The sequence below is a fragment of the Teleopsis dalmanni genome, chromosome 2 (assembly GCF_002237135.1).
Source record: "Teleopsis dalmanni isolate 2A chromosome 2, ASM223713v2, whole genome shotgun sequence".
Classification (NCBI taxonomy): Eukaryota; Metazoa; Arthropoda; class Insecta; order Diptera; family Diopsidae; genus Teleopsis; species Teleopsis dalmanni.
In genome coordinates, this window is record NC_051847.1 from 29240929 (window position 1) to 29264053 (window position 23125).

General features: G+C 27.4%; 3 protein-coding genes across 3 annotated transcripts; 2 read left to right on the forward strand and 1 right to left on the reverse strand.

Moving 5' to 3' along the window:
* The first annotated feature begins 523 nt into the window (after positions 1-523).
* Positions 524-10968, forward strand: LOC119683614 (cullin-4A). The gene is made up of 14 exons (XM_038097399.1): positions 524-673; positions 3220-3402; positions 5917-6250; positions 6446-6684; positions 6779-6903; positions 7262-7597; positions 7663-7849; positions 8449-8641; positions 8999-9135; positions 9298-9687; positions 9811-9918; positions 9986-10156; positions 10502-10654; positions 10713-10968. The coding sequence occupies exons 1-14, from the start codon at positions 596-598 to the stop codon at positions 10806-10808; spliced, it is 2730 nt and encodes a 909-aa protein (XP_037953327.1). The 5' UTR covers positions 524-595; the 3' UTR covers positions 10809-10968.
* A 3313-nt stretch (positions 10969-14281) lies between these two features.
* Positions 14282-16454, forward strand: LOC119683893 (tubulin--tyrosine ligase-like protein 12). The gene is made up of 2 exons (XM_038097767.1): positions 14282-15725; positions 15791-16454. Exons 1-2 carry the CDS (start codon positions 14400-14402, stop codon positions 16322-16324), a joined length of 1860 nt encoding a protein of 619 aa, XP_037953695.1. The 5' UTR covers positions 14282-14399; the 3' UTR covers positions 16325-16454.
* A 3320-nt stretch (positions 16455-19774) lies between these two features.
* Positions 19775-23125, reverse strand: LOC119674201 (activin receptor type-1-like; the record flags this gene model as incomplete). Its single annotated transcript, XM_038085328.1, has 5 exons — positions 19775-19945; positions 22191-22416; positions 22485-22672; positions 22743-22965; positions 23034-23125. Coding segments are annotated over 5 exons (879 nt in total), but the record flags the coding sequence as incomplete, so codon positions are not given.

Genomic DNA, 23125 nt, shown 5'->3' on the forward strand with positions numbered 1-23125 from the left:
TAAACGTTATTTACAATAATATTAAAAAGTTTATATAGAATTTCATTATATACACAAAGTAATACCCCTGTACCTATGTAGTTACAATTTATAAGTGTATGTATGTATATAAAAAAAAAACAAATTTATTTATTTGCTATATTTATTATATCTTTTTTCACACTTTATACTCCTACAATGATATTTAATTATTTTTTATTTTTATTATTATTATTATTATTATTATTATTTACAGTATTTCGCAAATGAATATACAAAGAAAAAATATATCACATTATTTAAAGGCTTAAGACTATAGATTATTAAAAGTTTTTATAGATTTCATATAATTTTCCTGTTTTTATCACTTGTTATTTTATATGTAATTAAATCAAATAAAGTTTTCTATAAACTCAAACAAAACAAAAATTATTATCTAAGATGCCAATGTATTACTTCAAATATTTAAATAAAAAAATCAAATGCTATTTGAATAAATCTTGAATAAAAAAATTGTTTCTAGTTGACTTAAAAAATGTTTTAATGAATTTGTTTTTAGTATTTCAATAGCAAATTTGTGTTATTCTTTATTTCTAAATTTATAAATGTTAGTGGAATGGATAAAACATATAACGCACAACAGCAGCAGTTAGATAGTGATGATGATTCCGATATTGATGAGGAATCTCAGTTGGTAGGTTCGCTAATATTAAAATCGAATTAAAATTTCAATTCCAATTATTTACATAATATAACTTTTTAAAAAATATTTCAAATATAAAAAATTTATACGCGATTTGTTGAAAAGATATGACTTTTAAAATTTCGAGCGCTTAGTATTAAATTAAAATGTGCTCCAACTTTACTCTGAGCAAAAAAGATATTTGTAAGTGGTACAAGCTATTCGCAGAGGACCGAAAATATGTACGCTAGCATTTTAAATTGTCATTGAAGTGAGTTAAGTTTGCTTTTATTGCGAATGGAGAATCTTTAACAGAAGTGATAATCGGTACTTGGTTGTCAATGTTAATAAACAGCTGTACTCTATTAGTGGAACTTCTTTTAATCTAAAAATCAAACACACAAAAGGTAGAAAAATGAGGACGATAGGATTAAACCATAAATAAATAGGACTCAAGCCTGTGTGTGCATAACATATGCCTCTCTGAGAGAACTTTCAGCGGTTATGCGCTTTGCTTGAAATGTTCGTAAACCTCAATATAATTATTTACTATTCCAAAATCACAGTTTGATATTAAGGACATTTGGTATAGTTTAGAGTATAAATTTTATTCTTTAATATTTATATGTATATAGCTTAATTACTTTTTATATTTATTTATTTCATATATTCTATATATTCCAAATAACTCTACTTAAAGATAACATTATATAGAATTAATTTATTATTTACAATCATTTTTAAAATGATAAACCCATTTTAGGGTAGAAAACAATTGCAAGGATTTTGCAATATGTGGTCTCAATTGGGACTGACCTGACCATTAGTCAAATACAACACAATAATAATAAGTTTGGTCATAAATCACTAAATTCTAATAGTATATAATTTTTTTTTTAATTAAAGTGCACATATTTAAAGTAAAGAAATAATTACGACTGTGGAGATAGTGTGTCTGAGTTCATTATAACACTAAACTTTATTTCTTCATGTCTAATAATAACATCCAAAACATACATAATCTCAAGGTGCGCAATATGACAACTAATACTGTAGCTTTTTAAAAAAAACAAAGTGTCAACTATATCTGGCAATGATTGTCTGCTTAAGCTGAGTCTCTTCTTCACATTTTCTTTCATAAACACAGGCTTGTATTCAATAATTTGTTTACTCTAAATATATAGATATATATAAATAGCTTTAAATATATATGATTGCTTATATATCAGTATACTTAAATCAAAATGTTATTCATTAAAATTTATTTATATAAATTTTGTCAACATTTTGTACTTCAGCTGAATCATTAATTGAAATTAATTCAATATATATCAATAAATGGCAATGGGCACATTTTGTTTTAAATTTATGTAGCTAGTCATTGTTTTGAATATAAATCAAAAATTTGATATTGAGAGCAAGTGAGAAAATTCGACTTTTGTTACCTTTTCACTAACAAATGTAAATATTAATTTGTGAAGGAACCAAACGAAATTCATACATGTTAACTTCACAAACAAAAAAAATTGATTATTTGCCGCTAACTATATACAATGTTCGAATACCATACTCAGACGGATACCTCGGCATAAACTTAGATGCAAAGTTATTTCAACATATAAGAGCATATAAATTAGAAACGAGTTGAGCTATAATTAAAATACAAAAAATTATATTGGCTTCTTGGAAAATAATCACCCGTCTCTTTAACCAACAAATGAATATATACAAGCAAGCTTTCGGTCCGGCGCATACGTATGGAATCCAGTTAGGGGAATTTGCGCCAAAAACGATCATTCAATTCATCTAAAATTTTCAAAACAAAGTCCCAAGAAATCGATGTTAAGTGGTTCGCTAGAAATACTGACTTCCATAGGGACTTGAAGATCAAACTGTAGATGCAGTAACTTAAAAGTTGGTGATAAAGCATCAAGAACGATTACAACAGATCTGCTCCCAAATTAATATGAATTTCTTTTAGATTACTGCTAAATTGGCACTAATCCTTTGACAACTTGACATTTGTATAATGTATTGTAATGTATAACAAAACTGCTTGATAGTTCTCTGCACTTGAACTAGTTATAGTCAAATGAAACAAGTATTTTTATTATTGTACGTATTGTATTTCAAGTAATTAACAAAAAAAACGACGCAATTCGAAAATAATACAGATTTGCGTTCAAACGTAAACTCTAAAGTCTAGTCAATGTAGACACCAAGTTAGTGACGGTTACCAGGCATTTTGTCTACACAAGTTGTATCATCATTAAACTTAACATTAAACATGTTTAATGACTCTTTAAAGATTGAACATACCCAAATGATCTGAAAGGCTGTTTTTGGCATTTATCATTTTTGCTTACGTTTTGTTCTGATTATTCGTTTGTTGCAATTTAAAAATCCCGCACTTGTCCAATTTTTTCGGAAATTGGCAAATTTGTAGAAAAGATTATAAAATCGAGTGCCACAAAGTTTTCTCGCAATTTTTCGTGGCAATTGAAATGTTTAAAGATTCAAAATACGCAAAAAAACTTACAAACAATTATTTACGACAGAATGAAGTTCGCATGCCAGGGTCTTCGGAATTTTTAAACAAATGTACAATTGGAACAGCACACAAAATTGTAGATGAAAGTAACAAAGATACTTTATTTGCAATAGAAGATGCCGTTTTACTTAGTGATTTTATAATAAATCCCGTAGCAGACGGAGCATTTGAGAAAGCAGCGCAGCAACCGGTGAGTACAATCGAAATATAATTCTTAGACAATTTATTTATTCAATATATATTAACCTATTTTGAATAATTTTCGTAAAACTAATTTGCCAAAACTTATTAATAAATTAAAATATTTTAATTTATAATTATAAAATTTTGTGTAAACAAAATCTAATGAATTGTATTTTTATGTGTATTTAATATTTAGATATTTTTGTATGCATTGAAATTTATATGTTGTAGGTGAACGGAATCGGTGTCTACTACAACTATTATTTTATCATCTGAGTGTAGTTTGTAAATTACACTGATATACCTGATATTGTTAATATGATCACCTATATGGTCGAAAAGCTTAATTAGTCTATCGTTGATCTCTGCGAATATTTAAGTTTCTATTACTTTAAAATAAAATTCAAATATATACATTAATTAGAAGCTAAAGCATGATATAGACGATGCTACATGTATGCACACTAAGTATGCAGACCAAATATGCGCTTTGCTATAATTTTACTGCATACATGTCTGCAGATCGAAATTTGGTATGCATACTTGAATATACACAGTGCGATTTGGTAGCACGGCATATTTTGTTTGCATACATGTACCTTCATCTATATCATGCTTAAGACAAACATATAAACAAATATAGAGGGTATATAAGAAGTGTAGTCCATTTCACTACTCTGTTAAAGTTATTTTTATAGAGAAAAAATTTTTATGTAGGACCAAAAAAATTTATTCAACTTGAGCTATCTGTCAGATTACATTAAATACAATTTCACCATAACGTCTCTAGCCATCTGAATTAATTATATACAGAAATTTTATGTTACATAAACACATAGTGGTAGAAATAACTTTGTCTGGGAAACATTATAAATGTTGATCAGTTTTTTTGATATCCAATGCCATAGCATAAATTGGCAATATATTTGAGACCAAGTTTGTTTTTTTAACTTCCGCCTTTAAATCATCTGGAACAGTACGATCTGAATTCATTGTATCAGTTTGTTAAGGATAAATATCGGTTTTATTTTCATTATCATCCTCCTTAATAGTATCCATATCAACATAAATCACCATAGGGGAATTCTCATTATCAGAGCCATCAAAAAAGATGTTATCGCTATGTCTACTGTGCTTATTGTCAGTTCTGTTGTAGTTACTCGCATGAAATAAGGTTGGTATAGGATTATTGGAATTTCTTGCATGGAATTATTTGTAATTTGTCTTGCTAGATGCCTCAAGTTGAACATTTTTAAATTTAACCAAATTACTAAAAAATTTTGAACTTTATGCAAAAAAGCATTTTTAAAACACAAATTTATTAGATTTGTCTATGTATCATAATTCTAAATTTCAATGCCTGCCAAAAAAGTTTAAAACAATTTTTTTAAAGTATACTTTCTTTGTTTTTTCTAAAAATAATTGCATTTTTTCCAATGTTTAGAATCATAATAAATATTTTAATAAACATTGAAAATATTTATTTTTAGAAATGATTAAAAGTAAATGCACAATTGCCCTATCGAGTTTTAGTGGTGCGAACTAGTACTTCTGCTTGTTAGTACCTTTTGCTTATTTTTGCGTGTACTTTAAATATTTAATTTAAAAGTTTAAAAAAATTCAGAAAAATTATATTTTAGTTATTTGTAACCACAGTTTATGCAATTTCAATGTAATATAAAAGCAGCCAATTATTGTATATAAAAATCATCTCTGAAAATTAATTACTTTATACACGTATATAACATCCCTGTTTTGCATAAATTATGTCAAAATTGTTGATTCTACCGTTACATGCGACTCAATCCAATGTTTATCCAAATAGTACATATATTTTTAATATGCAATGAAAATAAATAAAATATAAAAATATATATGTAAAAATAAAAGTAATTAAATTCAAAAATAAATAACAGCTTAAGCTTGTTACTGTAGTATGTTCATAAAAAAATTTTCCTATTAGTTTGTATAGGAACTCCGTACCATATAAAAAAATTTGTTTTAAATACAACATTGCAGTTATAATTTTTGTTGATATTTTTTTTAACATTTTTAATTATATATCTATATCGACTTAAAATAATAATGTTTATTAATTTTTAAATAAAATATTTTATTGTAAAAGTAAACAGAAAAAAACATCTGTTTTACCATGCCATTATTTGATTGCCAAACGCGATTGTAAAACTTGGCAGCATTTGCACAAATGTCAGTTGCTACACAAAAGAAGTGGATATTCGTCGAAAAAAAGTCTTCGTTATTCAGCAAGCGTTTACGTATAGTAATATAGAAAGAAAATTGGCTTATTTAGGAGAAATAGATGTATAATATATTTGTTATATTTCAAAATTGAATTTCATGTGTTTATTATTTATATTTCATTAAAACTAAACTAAACAAGTAACGAGAAATATATAAAGTTTTTCTAAATATAAAATAAGTTCATAAACGCATTAGAATTAATATTTTAGTGAAGCGAAGAACTTACTTAGTATTTATTATTATTAATTCGTTTAAATAGTCGCATTTGGCGACTATGAGCGCCGCAAAGAAGTTTAAGCCGTTGGAGAAGTGTGATTTGCAAAATTCTGATTATTTTAATTGCTTGAAAAAGCCGGAGCACCTTTTTAGTCCTTCAACATCCGGACGTTCAGCTTTAAACCACAACATGAATTCGGCACGCAATGGGCCTGGTAATACAAATGGAGAACGACGTGCAAATTTTTCAATGTTGGAAACTGTACAACTAGGTGACCAAAGGTCCACAACTACCTCAACATATTTCAATAAACTTGGTTCCAATAATGCTACGAAACCAGGAGATGTCAAAAAAATAGTTATCAAAAATTTTAAGGGTAATTATTATATTTTTTTTATGCCATTAATAATATAAAATTAACTGATTTTATTGACAAATAACTACCACTTTCCTGAGTCTTTGTTGGATTAGGTTTTAGGAATTTTTTATTACCTCAGCATTTAATCTGAATTTTCAATGGAATTGCTATTGTGTAAATAATATCAAATGCTAATAAAAAATTTTATTACAGCTAAGCCAATACTGCCTGACAACTACTCAGAAAATACATGCGAAAAATTGGAAGAAGCTGTTTTAGCAATACAAGTATCAAAACCAATCAAATATTCATTAGAGGAACTTTACCAAGCAGTGGAAAACATGTGTAGTCACAAAATGTCTGCAGAATTATATGCAAAATTACATGAACTGACTGAGGCACATGTAAAACGAAACGTCAATACGTTTTCCAATGGAACTATGGATAAACTGGTAAATAACAAACATTTTACAACAACAACAAAAAAAAACACTTGCTATCTGTATTTTTATATATCAAATAACTTTGATTTTTTTCTATTTAAAGGTTTTTCTGACGAAACTGAATGAATGGTGGTTATCTTTTTGTCAACAAATGATTATGATGAGAAGTATTTTTCTATATTTAGATCGCACATATGTTTTACAAACTCCTTCTGTGCATTCAATATGGTAAATAGCCAATAGTTTGTTATTTAAATATAATATTATATATGTTGCTTAAAGACATTTTTTGTGAACTCCATAATTATCTTTTTTTGTTTTTATATATCATAAAATTCATTTTATAAAATTATTTTCTATATCCATGTGAAATTCGAGTAATTTAACAATCTTTTTAAAAACTCATTAAAAATTCCTTTAAAAATGTTACAAACAATTTGGCGTTTATTTAATTTTTCATCAAGATAGAGTAATATTATAGTTATTTTAAAAGTTCACAAAGAATCTTTAAATAACGAAGAAATTATTCATAAAAACTGAATTCAAAAGAATCAAATATTAAATATGTGTTCTTTTTTCTTTTAAGGGACATGGGGCTGGATCTTTTTCGTACACATATTGCCTTAGATACCATGGTGCAGAGGCGTACTGTAGAAGGATTATTAATGTTGATAGAAAAGGAACGTACTGGCGATGTGGTCGATCGCGCTTTAATCAAGAGTCTTGTCCGTATGTTATGTGACTTACAAATATATGTTTTGGCTTTCGAAGATAAATTTTTAATGGCAACGAAACAATTATATCAAGTGGAAGGTCAACGAAAAATGCAAGAATTAGACGTACCAGAATATTTGCAGCATGTAAATAAACGTTTAGATGAAGAAAATGAAAGGCTATTACATTATTTAGATGCCAATACAAAGTATATAATAATACAATCTAATTAATTTGATTTTTTTTAAAGTAAAATTTATTTATATATTTTAGATATCCATTAATTTATACCGTAGAGAAAGAATTGCTTGCGGAGCACTTAACACAAATCTTACAGAAAGGCTTAGATATGCTCTTGGAGGAAAATAGACTGAAAGATCTTAAATTATTGTATACATTATTACATCGTGTTAAAAATGGTACAACAGAATTGTGTGGCAATTTTAATGGCTTTATTAAGGTATAATATAATTATAATTATAATTTATATTGTTTTTTTAATTGTAATTTAACGTCATAACTGATGACGGAATTTTACTTAATAGAAACTATTGTATTTATTAGAGAGATTTCGAAAAGTAGTGAACTACAACAACAAACATTCTTTTTATTTTATTTTAATAACATGATAATACATAATTAATTCAATTATTCTACAGCTGGCTTATGATTTTGTTCTCATATAACACAGCAAGTGAAATTGTTAATGAACTTTCACAGCAAATTAACAAAAAACTCAAAGTTTGAACATACCAGTTAAGTATGGCTTTGGGTCAGTTGGCTAATGAACGTTGAGTCCGAGCTTCAAATTTGGCAGGCTATGAGTTCAACTCTTGTACTTATAGTCTCAAAAAATTATTTAGTAATAATTAAAAATAATTATAAGACCACTGATGATGAGTATTTGGGAATCCTCGATAGCTGTATGGTTAGCCAAAAATTCAATTAAAATAATTTAAAAAGAATTTTTGATGTAGTTCATTACTGTTCGAAACCTCTCTTTTTTATATTGCACATAAGTTAAAATAAAAATAATAAATTGTTGTATTATTTGTGTAGAAAAAAGGACGCACTATCGTGATTGATCCAGAAAAAGATAAGAATATGGTCCAAGACTTATTAGACTTTAAAGATAAATTGGATATAATTGTGAATAAATGTTTCGACCATAATGACAAATTTATTAATTCATTGCGTGAAGCATTTGAATTTTTCATTAATCAACGTGCGAATAAACCAGCGGAACTTATAGGTATATAAGTTCTATATAAGTATATATAATGAACAGAATGTGTTTTTGTTCATACTGATTTTTAAATTATTATTATGTTAAGAATTTGCGCTTTACTGATGATAAATTAAAAATAGAAATGAACTTTATTTTACTTTTTTCATCTGCTTCAATGGCTGAGTTTTAGCAATTTATATCAAATTATGTATTATACTACATAATTTGATTTAAATAAATAAAACAACTTCTAAACAATTTAGATAAAAACTATTGAAATGTCTGGTATCAAAGTAAAAAGATGCTTTCATTTAATTGTATTTATAATATAACTTCAGTATAATCTAAATAATAATTAAAAAATATAATTTCTAAAAATAGCAAAATATGTGGATATGAAACTAAGAGCTGGGAATAAAGAAGCTACTGAGGAGGAACTAGAACAAATACTTGATAAAATTATGGTTCTCTTTAGATTTATTAATGGAAAGGATGTTTTTGAAGCATTTTATAAAAAGGTGAAAATTATTTTTTTCTAATAAAAATTAAATTTGTTCTCAATATGAACCCCAACCCAAATTTTTCGACCTTTATCATTCACTCACGCATACGATTTTTATCCCAAGAAATCATCATTTGCATTTATGTATTTTATTTTTATTAAATATTTATTATTTTAGGATTTGGCAAAACGTTTGTTAGTGGGAAAATCTGCTTCAGTTGATGCTGAAAAAAGTATGTTATCTAAATTGAAACAAGAGTGTGGTGGTGGCTTTACTTCTAAACTCGAGGGCATGTTTAAGGATATGGAACTGAGCCGTGACATAAATCTCGCCTTCAAACAATTCGTCATGAATATGGAAAACGATGTTACCAACATCGATTTAACAGTTAATATACTCACAATGGGCTATTGGCCAACATATCCATTAACTGAAGTTACAATGCCACCCAAAATGGTTACACCACAACAAGTGTTCAACAAATTCTATTTGGCCAAACATAGTGGTAGAAAATTACAGTGGCAACCAACTTTGGGAAATTGTGTATTAAAAGCAACATTTGAAACTGTGAGTAATTTATAAAAACATTAAATTATATATTTTATATGTATTAAATTTATATTTTTTATTTTATGTATTAAATTTTTATATGTATTAAATTTATATTTTTATATTTATTTTATTTTAAAGGGTACGAAAGAACTAATGGTTTCACTGTTTCAAGCGTTAGTTCTTTTACTATTTAATGATAAAGTAACTTGGACTTTACCGGATATCGTAGCCGCAACAAATATTGAGGTTTTTATTTTAAAATTAATTTGAAAAACATATTTCATTATTATTATCTTTTCTAAATATTTTATAGGACGGTGAATTGCGTAGAACATTACAATCATTAGCTTGTGGTCGAGCGCGCGTAATTACTAAAACTCCAAAGGGACGCGAAGTTGAAGATAACGATGTTTTCCAATTCAACACCGAATTCACAAATAAACTCTTTCGTATAAAAATCAATCAAATTCAAATGAAAGAAACAGTAAGTAATTTGGAAATAAAGGAAGCTGAAGTTATTTATATTTCTAAGTAGATTGAAGTGTTAGAAATAATTTTTGACTGTAGCACAATCCGTTGATAAAATTATACCAGTGATCCTTATGGGATCCTAGGGAAAAATAACAAATATTGTAGATAATATATAACATAATAATAATATATAATATAATAATAATATGTAATATAATAATAATAATATATAATATAATAATAATATATAACATAATAATAATATATAATATAATAAAAATATATATTATAATAATATATATTTTTTATTCTATACCTTTCTAAAAGTTAATGATAATTGAATTGTTTTCTTATTTAGACGGAAGAGCAGAAGGCAACAGAAGAACGAGTTTATCAAGACAGACAGTATCAAATAGACGCAGCAGTTGTTCGAATTATGAAAATGAGAAAAACTCTTAGTCATAATCTACTTATAGGAGAACTTCTGAATCAACTTACGTTTCCGGTTAAGGTAAATATTATAATAAATGCGTTCAATCTTATTTTTATATAATGAAATTTTCTAATAGCCGGCTGATCTTAAGAAACGTATTGAATCACTTATTGATCGTGACTATATGGAACGAGATAAGGATAATCAAAACCAGTATAATTATGTTGCATAATTTAAGTTTACTTATATGGAAACATCCAACTTCAAAATAATTTAAGCTTAATTTTATATTTATTTAACGTAAAAGTGAAGTAGTTCGCTTATGTTTATAATGTTTTTATAAGAAATACTGAGTTAATTTATAGCGATTCAAAAAGTTTCTAAAAATAATTAATTATATTGTCTTTATTATTTTCAAGGTAATTAATTTTAAAGAAAGAAAAAAATAGACACAAATAAAAAAACATCATTAGTAAAGTAAATACAGTTCTTTCGATTTCGCAGATATTAAAAATAACTTTAAATAATTTTCCCATTATTATGTTTTTAATTTGTAATAAATTTTACATATTTTAAAATTGTATTATATTGTCATATGCATGCCTCATTTCTATTATATTGTACATTTGTTTTTTAGTAATAAACACATTTGCAGAATAAGCTAAAATTTACACAATTACTTAAGTTATAATATATAATGTATTAATATGTATTACCTACCGTTCATCAATAAGTTAGCTTAAGACAAGGAATATCATTATTTTTCATCATCTCTTTTTCTCCCTCTTCACTTTTTTTATCCTATCTCCTACTGTAAGTTTTGTTATCTTTACGTCTGCTTTTTTCTAGATCAATTTGGGTTACAACAACAATAATAACAATTATTGTATTCAATGCTGTAGAAGATATAGCCTATTATTGGTATAATATGATTAAAAACTTTATTACATGACAGCTAGATTCCCAAGAACAAAGTCGGCACTTTTGGAAAATTAAACTTCAATCATCAAATCGTAAGCTTGGCATCTAAAAAGAGAAAGGTCATTTCTCTGGTCTAATTGCAATTATTCTAAAGAACATGGTATGTGTTAATTTATTATATTCTTTAATATTATTTCTAAGTAACATGTGGTTGCTAAGGATCCTGAATCGTAAAAAAATTACTATTCTTTATGTAGACATTATCTTTATCCTGATAAACATGATGTGTTTATCTGAACACATGATTTTATTTATTTAATATAGTTTATTTTGAATATAGAAGAGCTTTACGCTCTTATTCTCTCTTAACTTAAAAATTTTAGTGGACATTTATTTTGTTGGGACATCTATACACAACTTGTGAGTGATGCTAATAATCCTGGATTGCAAAACAAATACTTCTCTTAAATCACATATTAGAATGTTTATAGTTTACGTTTAGGAGTTAAAGAATAGGATCATTGTCCAACTAGGTACAAATAAAATTTATTGCTGATTAATACATGTTACAGGAGTTTTAACAAGAATCAAAGAAGGAGACGTTCAGGAATCACTAATCATCGACATCCAAGAATCACTCATCATCGACGTTTAAGAATCATCCATCATCGACGTACAAGAGTTATTTCACATCGACGTCCAAGACTCAGCCATCATCGACCTTTAAGAATTACTTACCATCGATAACTAGAGTACCCTTAAAACTCTTACGAAATTCGTAACTAAGCTATTTTCTTTAAAAATTAAGAAGTACTCAAGGTTTCGAATTCCTGGAAAAGCTTGCCGATTCACTAAAACCTAGATCCAGAACCCAAATTAATACATTATGCACATAAATGCTTTTAAAATTTAGTAATATTGAGAATACTAACTTTAAAAAAATAGTACTTGTAGATTTTTCTCTGGCTATTGAATAAAAGTAATTTCAAATAAAATCGGATATCTAAATAAATAGTTGAGCTTATATATCGTAACACGTTAATAAGGTAAAGTAATGTATGTAATCACGGAGATGTTAATATTCTTTCACACTCTAGTTGTACTGCTAACAAAATTAATTATATGTTTGATGGACTTAATAGATCTAAGGATAAATAATCTATGTTAGTATATAAACGGATATAGATCACCTCTGTTGCAAAGTTAATAATATTAATTAGCATGTAATTTCAAATTGGTCCCTTAACAATCGATTTGCACCCCTATTGGGCAGTGTATCTTCCGTTGATAATCAGTGATCTAAACCCTTCAGTAGAGAGAAATAACCAAAATGTGCGAATTAAGATATTGACAGTTTAGACAAGAACGAGTCTGTACATAATCTAGATCTTGAAATGGCGTACGTAGATTGATTTTAGCTGATGATTAACAAATCGGTTTTGAACATATAAAAAAATCAAAAGAAATTCACTAGTAAAACAGAATTTGTAGGAAGTAACATATATATATATATATATATATATATATATATTATATTATATATTATTATAATATTATATATTATATTATATATTATTATAATATTATATATTATATTATATATTATTATAATATTATATATTATATTATATATTATTATAATATTATATATTATATTATATATTATTATAATATTATATATTATATTATATATTATTATAATATTATATATTATATTATATATTATTATAATATTATATATTATATTATATATTATTATAATATTATATATTATATTATATATTATTATAATATTATATATTATATTATATATTATTATATTATTATATATTATATTATATTATTATTATAATAATATTATATTATATTATATATTATTATTATATTATATATATATTACTAGGATAAACGTACTAAGTAACTAATGGACCAAAGTATTTTGGTAAAATGGTATTAACTTAATGATAAAAGATGATATACAAGTAAGGAACAAACATTTCAACGTAATTATATGTCTCGTTTGTGCCATTATCAGAAAGAAATAAAACTGAAAACTTTAAAAAACATATATAGATAAATAAGTTTCATATGAACTATGCATTTAAAATCCTACCGGCAATTGACTTTGTAGGTCAAAGGCAATACATTTGAAATTTTATTAAAAATAAGATTCAATGACATGGTTATAAATTTCTATTATTTCGCTTCAAAGAACATGGAGAGCCATGCCGAAGTCTATAATGGACTTTAAGATATTATATTTGACTAAAAGAAGAAATTTTATAGCAAATATAATTTAAGGACAAACATATACATTTCTGTTATGCCGCTTCAAAGGACCTATGCATATGCATATCGAAGTCCATAATGGACTTTAAGGTATTATATTTATCTCATAAAAAAAAAAATTTATGGCAAATAGGATTCAATGACAAACATATAAATTTCTATTATTTCTGGAAACTACACGCTTAAAAGTCGATCAGCAACTAGTAAAGCGATTAAAAGTTAAAAGCTAATACAAAGTATAATATTTATTTATATAGTATGTGTGTATATAAGTAAATAAAATATTTTAAATACATATGTATTTCACAAAACAAAAAATAAATTAAATAACAGGTTCGAACAAATGAAATAAGCTTTTATTACGTTGTAATACATATTGTTTTTGTTCTTTAGTTACAAAAATGAAGTTGTCTTTACTGTTATAAAGCTTATTTGAAAGTTTTAAGCATTGCTGGAGTGATTTCCTAATGGGGTTTATTTATGTTATTTTGACATGTTCTAAAGCATTTAACCTCACAAAATTTTGGCTCATTTTATTTGAAGTGTTAAAGTCGCCGAAACCAAATTTAAGTTTAATTAATTTTCGATATAATAATTTATATAAGTAATTAAAATGGCTGAAATGAACTCATATGAAATGTTTGTACAATTACACATGCCTCAACTAGAATCGTGTGCTATTCCTCAACACTTTTGGAAATCACTTCATGCAAAAATAATAGTTGAAACTTTCGATGCTGGAGAAGTATTTAATCTGCTGTATTTTGATTATTCAGACCACCCACCAGAGGTTAGGGATAGCGAAATGAATGAAACATGCATGCTATTAGCACAACGAGAAATTAAAGCTAACGATACAAATGCTATATATCTGATCGATCACGCATGGAGTTTTCAAATTAACGGCATGCGACAACAGTTAGAACAGTACAGAGCATTAACTGAACGTTTATGCGCAATTGCTGGCGTGAGCACGGTAGATCCGGCACGTATTAATAAATTAATGAGACGCCTTTGGAAGTACTCCAACTCATACACGATTCAAACGCAACGGACACCAAATCAAAATAACGGTTCCGTTTGGTACGTTGTAGATGAAGTAGGTTGTGCCATAAAACATTCAGATATACCCAATTTTCGTTTGGTACCATTTTTATATCAAAATACCAAAATAACATACAGTTTGTTGTTTCCCATTAGAGACTGCGAGGCGCAGCAGCAAGTTTACTGTGATTTTCTTGAACATATAAGTAAAGATGATCCACATCGAATAGCTTTATTATTGCCATGGATACCTATGGATCTAACAGAGAAAAGTTTTGTACAAACTGAGCCTGGTGCAGGTTATTTTACTTCCGGTCATGTTATAGAGACATATCCAGTAGGTTCCGATTTAAGTGATCCAATTATAAATCGAAATGAGCCATTAAAAGTTTATTCCGAGTATACAGTATTACGTGAGTTTCTTACGGATGTTAGTTTTGCTTTAGTTGATAATGAACGTGATGCCGATGTACTCTGGCTCACGTCACATTTCAAAGATTTTGCTGAACTGTCCGAGGAAACACCAAACAAATTTATAAATCAATTTCCATTCGAATATGTTATAACCATTAAGGATTTGTTAAGTATAACATGCAGGCGCGCTGCCGCAGAGCACCATAATGCCGAAACACTTGAAACATATCCCAACTGGCTACCAACTACTTACAATCTTAAAACAGAAACTTTAGAATTTGCATCTTACTACCAAAACCGAGTTGTGAAACAGTTCGATAACCATTGGATTATCAAGCCCTGGAATTTAGCTCGTGGCATGGATACCCATATTACAAATTATATTGACCAAATAATGCGAATATCTCAAACAGGTCCTAAAATTGCACAAAAATATTTGGAACGTCCTGTACTCTTTTATAGAGAAGAGCTCGATACAAAAGTGAGTATTAAATAAAAGCATTTAAATAATTAAAGTTTACATTTAAATAATAAATAATTTTTTAGGTTAAATTTGATATTAGATATGTTCTTCTGTTGAAAAGTGTCAGTCCATTGGAAGCATATGTACACAAGAAATTCTTTTTACGCTTCGCAAACAAACCGTTTTCATTGGACTCATTCGAAGATTATGAAAAACACTTTACTGTTATGAACTACCAAGAGGAAGTCGAATTGCGCCATATTAAATGCGAAGATTTTGTTAATATCTGGAAAGATCAATATCCCAATAGTGATTGGGCTGGTATTGAAGATGAAATATGTGCAATGCTGCATGAAATGCTTACTTGTGCAACCAAAATGCCACCGCCATGTGGCATTGCGCATTCCCCACAATCGCGTGCTTTATATGCGGCAGATATTATGCTAGAATGGAAATTAGATGGAAAGACAATGCAACCGAAATTATTGGAAATAAATTGGACACCAGATTGCAAGCGGGCCTGCGATTATTATCCTGATTTTTATAATAATATATTCAAGCTTTTATTTTTGAATGAAAGTAATGAGGAATGTTTCAGACTACTAACTCCAAGTTAAATGTAATGGAAAATTTAAAAAATGTTATATTTTGTATTGAATAATTGAATTATGTATCCTGTAATATTTCTGAACAGATATGATTTTGTAATTTTTAGAATTTAATATTATGCATGAAAAAATAATAATCGAAACTTTAACTAATTAGTTTAATATTTGGGAATCACAATTGACAAGCTTTTATAAAAAGCTAATCTATACATTCTTAAGCGCTGTCAATTATATGATATGCAAGGAAATCTACTTTTAGGCTATAACGAATAATATTATTAAACTTCTTAGTCACACTAAGTAACATTGATATCTCTAAAATTCAAATGCTTGGGGTTGTTTTAAAGTTATTTGAAAAAAAAGATTCCATCTCTTCCAACTGCTTCTTCCTTAATTTATTACAACGGGCCTTTAGTTGTGCTTAAGTAGGCTTTGCTGTACAAGTCTGTTATTTCAACTTCAAAATATGGTTGCCAATGACGAATCAGTAACAATTTTAGAGTTTATACTCTGCTTATACCGTTTGGAGTTAAAAGTCTCTCTTAAGAATTCACAAATTAATATGAAAATATTTTTTTATCGTGTCTGATAGTGTTTAGTGCTATATCTATGACTAATTAGCAGATGATAATGGTAACGCATTCACTTATTTAATATCAATTGCAGGTCGAAATATGGGCTTTAAAATTTTGTAATGTCTAAAGATAAGAGATGTTTGGTCTATTTACTTCGAAGCCTTCTTGTGATGATCTGTCAGAGAGGTTGGTATTCTAGCATATATTTTTTTCCCGTTACTGTGTATTATTTAGTTTGAAGTTATTTCAAAAACTAAGAGAATATTTAAAATACTTCTCGAAATATTATCCATCTAGGGATAAGACACCGCGAATTATTTCTTGCTTAATACAGAAATAAAGTAGAGTCGCTGGCGGCAGTAGCTAGAAATATCAAAAATGTGGTTCACTCATTACCACAGCTTTTTATACGTATTGAGTAACAGTCACCGGCTAATGTAATCAATATTTTTGGAGTACAGTGTAAGTCCCCTGTTATTGCAGTCAACAAATATTGTTCGGTATTGTTTAAAACTTTTGCGAGAATGTTTATAAAAATGCATGTGAACTCTGTTTCCGAAAGAAGCCCGGTCTATACTCAAGCCGCTCCTTTACATAGATGCCCGCTTCAACACATCTGATTTTATCTACACAGATCACCGCGTCTACAAATATTATCTCGTCTACATAGATGACGGCGTCTACAAATATTATCTCGTCTACATAGATGACCGCGTCTACATACATAACCGCATCCACACATATGATCTCGTCTATATTGATGACCTTGTCTATATTGATGATCTCGTTTATATTAATGAACTCGTTTATATTGATGACCTTGTCTACATTCATCACCTCTTCTATATTGATGACCTCGTCTACGAAGATTACCTCGACATAGATGACCTCGTCTATATTGATGACCTCGTCTACAAAGATAACCTCGTCTTCAAAGATAACCTCGTCTACATAGATGACCTCGTGTACATAGATTACCTCGTCTACATAGATGGCTAAGTGCTGCTGACTATTCCAAACAAAACGGTTCCCTTGGATTACAAAAGCAACAACTTGTAATCTCCTTGCAAAGTAACACTAACATATTATTTTTAAATTTTTTTACTAACTGTTTAATCCACAAATAAAGTTTTTTTTCCCAAGATCCATCTACATTTATAGTATAACTATTAGGAAATTGGTATATGTACTTAGTTATTGATGCTCGGTCTTAGTTACATATGCTAAATTATTGGATAGCTTCAAGAAATTTCGAGTTTTTGTTAAAATATGGCATTTATTTTCTTGTTTAATTGATTACTTTCGTATTCCGGTTCTACAAAATATATGGACAATTATTTAATTATTTATATTTAAGGAAAAAAAAACTATTAATAGTTGAACTACTATTAAAAAGGAATACATATTTGTCGGAGAATACATAATTGTATTGGCTCATAATGGCAGCTTTCTAAAAATATTTACAAGGTTTCTTTTTTTACTATAAAAACCCATGTTACTTATATACTCATACGTACTTACGTTTAGATTAGGCGTATATATAAAGACTCATTTAAGAGAGGATTTTAAAAACTATAATAATTCTTAGTTCATATGAAAAGATGTAATTGAAAAAAAAAAAAGGCAATTATAACTAATGTTATATATTCTGAAACATTTTAGGCGACTTTAATTCGCAGAACGGGTTTAGTAATATGTATATATACAATATTATTCAAGCATTATATATATATGCTAGCATCGAAGTACAAAAAATTATCAGCGTATAATACTTAAAAGCTCAAATAGCTTTTAACTTTTTTTAAATTATTTATAAAATATTTAAAATTATATTACAAAAAAAAAAACGTATATAATTTATTTGAACTTTATTTTTTTTAACCCTTATAACGAACGCATAAACTATTTGTACAAACTTGAAACTAAAAGTACAATGAACTTATACATTACATAGATAAAGTCAATTTTTTAGCAAATGATAGCTTACAGTAAACATTTCTTTTTAAATTGTTGTATTGTTTTCTTACCAGTAAGAGAACATCTACAAATTAAAAAAATTATAATAATTATTATTTTTAGTTGCTAAATATAAGTAGAGTGTATAAGAAGTTGATGAAAATTTCTTTCAAAATTATTTGATTTATAATTCGAAATGGCACTTAATGAAAAATGTTTCAATAAATATTTTATATGACGTAAATATAATTTTTTTTTTTAAATGGAAGCTTAGATAATATTATTTAAATATATATATAAAGAAAAAACGAAAATATATATATGTTTGTATTTAAATACGTAAGGCAATATACGTACAAGGCACAAAACAGGAAATATAAGAATAAAGATATATAAAATTAAAGATAAATTAAAAAAAAGAAAAATTAAAATTAAGTTATATTAAAAAAAAAGATATATATATAAAAAAAATATATATATATTAAAAAAAATATATATATATATTAAAAAAAAAAGACATATTAAAATAAAGACATATTAAAGAAAAGATATATTAAAAATAAAAGATATATTTAAAATAAAGATATATTAAAATAAATATATATTAAAATAAATATATATTAAAGTAAAGATATATTAAAAAAAAAGATATATTATAATAAATATATATTATAATAAATATATATTAAAATAATGTTATATTAAAATGAAGATATATTTTTAAAAAAATATATTCAAATAAAGATATAATAAATGAGAAAAGAAAATACATTTTTTCTTAAACTATTTTGAATAAACTAATACTAAATGCATAATTTTATCAGAAAATTATACATATTAATGTACACACTATTATTTACTTAATTATACATACCTTAGAAAATAAGCTTATAATAAAATATTACACTATGTTTTTTTTAAATTACAAATGAAAAATTAATTTAAAAACTTAAACGCAAACTTCATCATAATTAAAACGAATATTTTTGTCTGCGGAAGATAATTTGTTTATAGTCTTTTTAACGCGTAGCACAGGCAAACGAACACTAGGATTCTGATGCCAGCATTCCTTCATCAATTTGGACATGCCAGCAAGAAGCTTAAATGTTAAAAAAAAATAAATTGATTAATTATATATTGTTTATGATTACAGATTAAATAATAATATTTTATATAATATAAAAGCGTATAAGATTTGGAAGCTTATAAGCATTTGTAATTTAAACTCAATTTTATTGAAACTTGATTTTACGGGTTGAAAAAAAGTAAATACCAAAAAATCAGTGTCAAAAGTGACTAGGACATTTGAAATTAACACATCACTACTTACTTAACAATAGTATTTCTAATATCTAGCAAATTCGTAATAAATATCGCGCTGACTATAACATATTATTTCATAGTTACTAGTATAATGTATTATCCAGTAAGGTGAACTGATGTCCGGCTTTGTAGAAAATATCGGCCTAATTAGTCCGGAAAATTTTGCTCATTGTGATACCACAATTCAGACCCTAACTATAAAAGCATAAATACAAAGTATCTTTTCTGTTCAACAAAAAATGGCACAACAACAACACGTTTGGTTAAACGTTTAAGGTCTTAAATATTAGAGTTAGGTTAGGAGTGTGAGTGGAGGTCTTGTGCCCAAGGCTTACCTGAGGTTAAATAATAGCATGATATGATATTACGGAAAGACAGTGTACGAACAACTCTGAAGTTTAAAGTTTTAGTAGCTACAACTTTTATATAATCCATAATACGTAGTCTACAATTTTATTTAATTTATATATTATGTCGAAGCTATTTGAGCCAGTGCACTTGAGCACTTTTACTCTTTCTTAACTCGAGGTATTTGTAAAACCTCTCTTTATATATATTTAATATATTTATTTAATTTACTAAATAAATAAATAAATAAATGAACATTCAGCAGGGGAGACTGTCCTAAAATTTTAGTCGACGGCTGAACAATTCTTTAAAAGAACTCTGTTTTTGCCACCGATATATAAAGTAAGCACAAAAGCACTGCACAAAGATGTGGACTTGACAAAATGATAAGGTGTAAGTTAAAAGTATTAAGGCGAATAGGTGAGAATATTGAATTTAACCTTGACCCAGATGAAAGAGTCATTAAACTTCAGCGAGACACAGCTAGATCAATAGGATACAACTTTGTGTTTGAATTTTGGCATGAAAATAGGTGGGTGATGTCATAAATAGTAGAAGTGTACATCGAGAGTATATGTATTTATACGGGACACGTAACTGCACATAGCGATGCAATGAGCATAGTGATAAGCTGTAAGCTTGGACGATGTGAAAAGATGGTAATGTTAATGGTTACTTTAATGGTAAACGTACATTAATGGAGGTAAACGTATTTATGTGTTACAAGTAACTGTTCAGCATGTTTCTATATTCTGACTCAGAATTAGACAACAACAGAGGGAAACCTCTTTCATCTCCAAAAATTACAAGTATCTCGGGAAAGTATCGTCTACGATATATGGGACATTGATTTGTTTTAATTCATTTTTTAACTCAAATCGATACATTCTTTAACTCAAGTATTATATTTGTTTTTAAATGGTTCTAGATTGAAAATAGCTAAAGGTGATCGAAAAAGGCAATATTCGGTTATAGAAAGGGCCGAGCCTACGTCCCGGAGTCACTGTTCTGCACAGATGATCAAGTGCCGCTCACTTCTCTTAAACAGTTTTTATTGTTGTAATAATCGACAGAAATCTGACGAATTGATGTGTGTAGTTAATGGTGAGAGAGAAAGAGATTGTTTAGGAGCAAGAATAGAAATTAGGGGATGGAATTATAATTGAAATCAACCTAAATCAAGGCGGAGAAAATTAACCAGTTCAATGGCATGGAGACAAAGGAAAAAAGCAATAGGTCTATTCCGGTTCATACAATAATCATTTGTTTTATCATTAGTTTTATTATAATTTTTTTTTAATTGATGTTGCAAGTTTAATACTAATATGCCTACGTTACGTTTTATCCTACTAAATTTCCAATAATCAATTGTTTTTGATACATATGATAAGATATATCAACAACAATACAAGCTCTTTTGAAATTTTAAATGAAAAGTTTGCAGCGTTTAATATTACGTATTCCATCATAGTAGTTCCATCATAAATCTTTATTATTGCAAGTGATCTTTATTATATATAAATGTAAATGATTATTATTATATAAATATAGTCATTACTGTGAGCGATATGTGCCTTAATACTCATCACAATTTCATTTCATTTAAAATTAGACAGTAATATGTCAACTTATAATTATATATATTAAAACAAATATATAAATATGTTACTTACCGGATCAGAACTCCATCGATTTGGTATGCATGGCCTGTAATTATCTATGCATACTACTTTCCGCATATCTTCAAAACTTGGATCAGATGGTACAACATCATAAAACGGCACTTTATATTCCTCTGCAAAGCCGCACGAGATTGTGCGTCGACAAACCTCCCAAATAACTAAACCCAAAGCATATATATCCGTACGTCTGAGCGATTCAAAACACTGCAAATTTATACTGCAAAAAAAAAAGAGGTGGAAAATTAATATTATAATCCTTTTCTAATTACTTTAAAATTTCCTTACCTTTCATCTAAAACTTCAGGAGCCATATAACGTTTCGTGCCTACTTTTGGGTTGTCTCCAAAATCTAATTTACCAGTCGTATGGGAGAGTGTAACTGCCAAACCAAAGTCTGCTATAACACAAGTACCATTTTGCTTCACAAGTATATTTTTCGACTTTAAATCGCGATGTGCCATTGCTGGTTTACCCTGTTAAATAATATATTGTTTATGAAAAAAAAAAAAAAAATTACAAAATTTGGGATCTATTAATACTTACCTCAGTGCCAAAGATTTCAGTATGTAAATGTGTTAGCCCATTTGCAATTGAATGACATATTCTTATCATATCATTATGACTGAGTGCATTTCTATTCAAGTGATCAAAGAGTGAGCCATCACGATAGTAGTGCGTCAACAACCATAACTGTGTACATGAATTGCGTGATATCATATCTGAACCAATATAACCAAGTATATTCTCATGGCGCAGTAATATTGTACTAAAAAATAAATAAAAAAGCATATATATAAGGAATTAATATTAAGGCATCTTTCTTTTTTTGTGTACCTATAAATTTCCGTTTCTCTTTTCCAAGATTCTTCTACACGACTGAAAAATATTTTGACTGCAATATTTTCGCCTTGCAATGTGCCACGCCA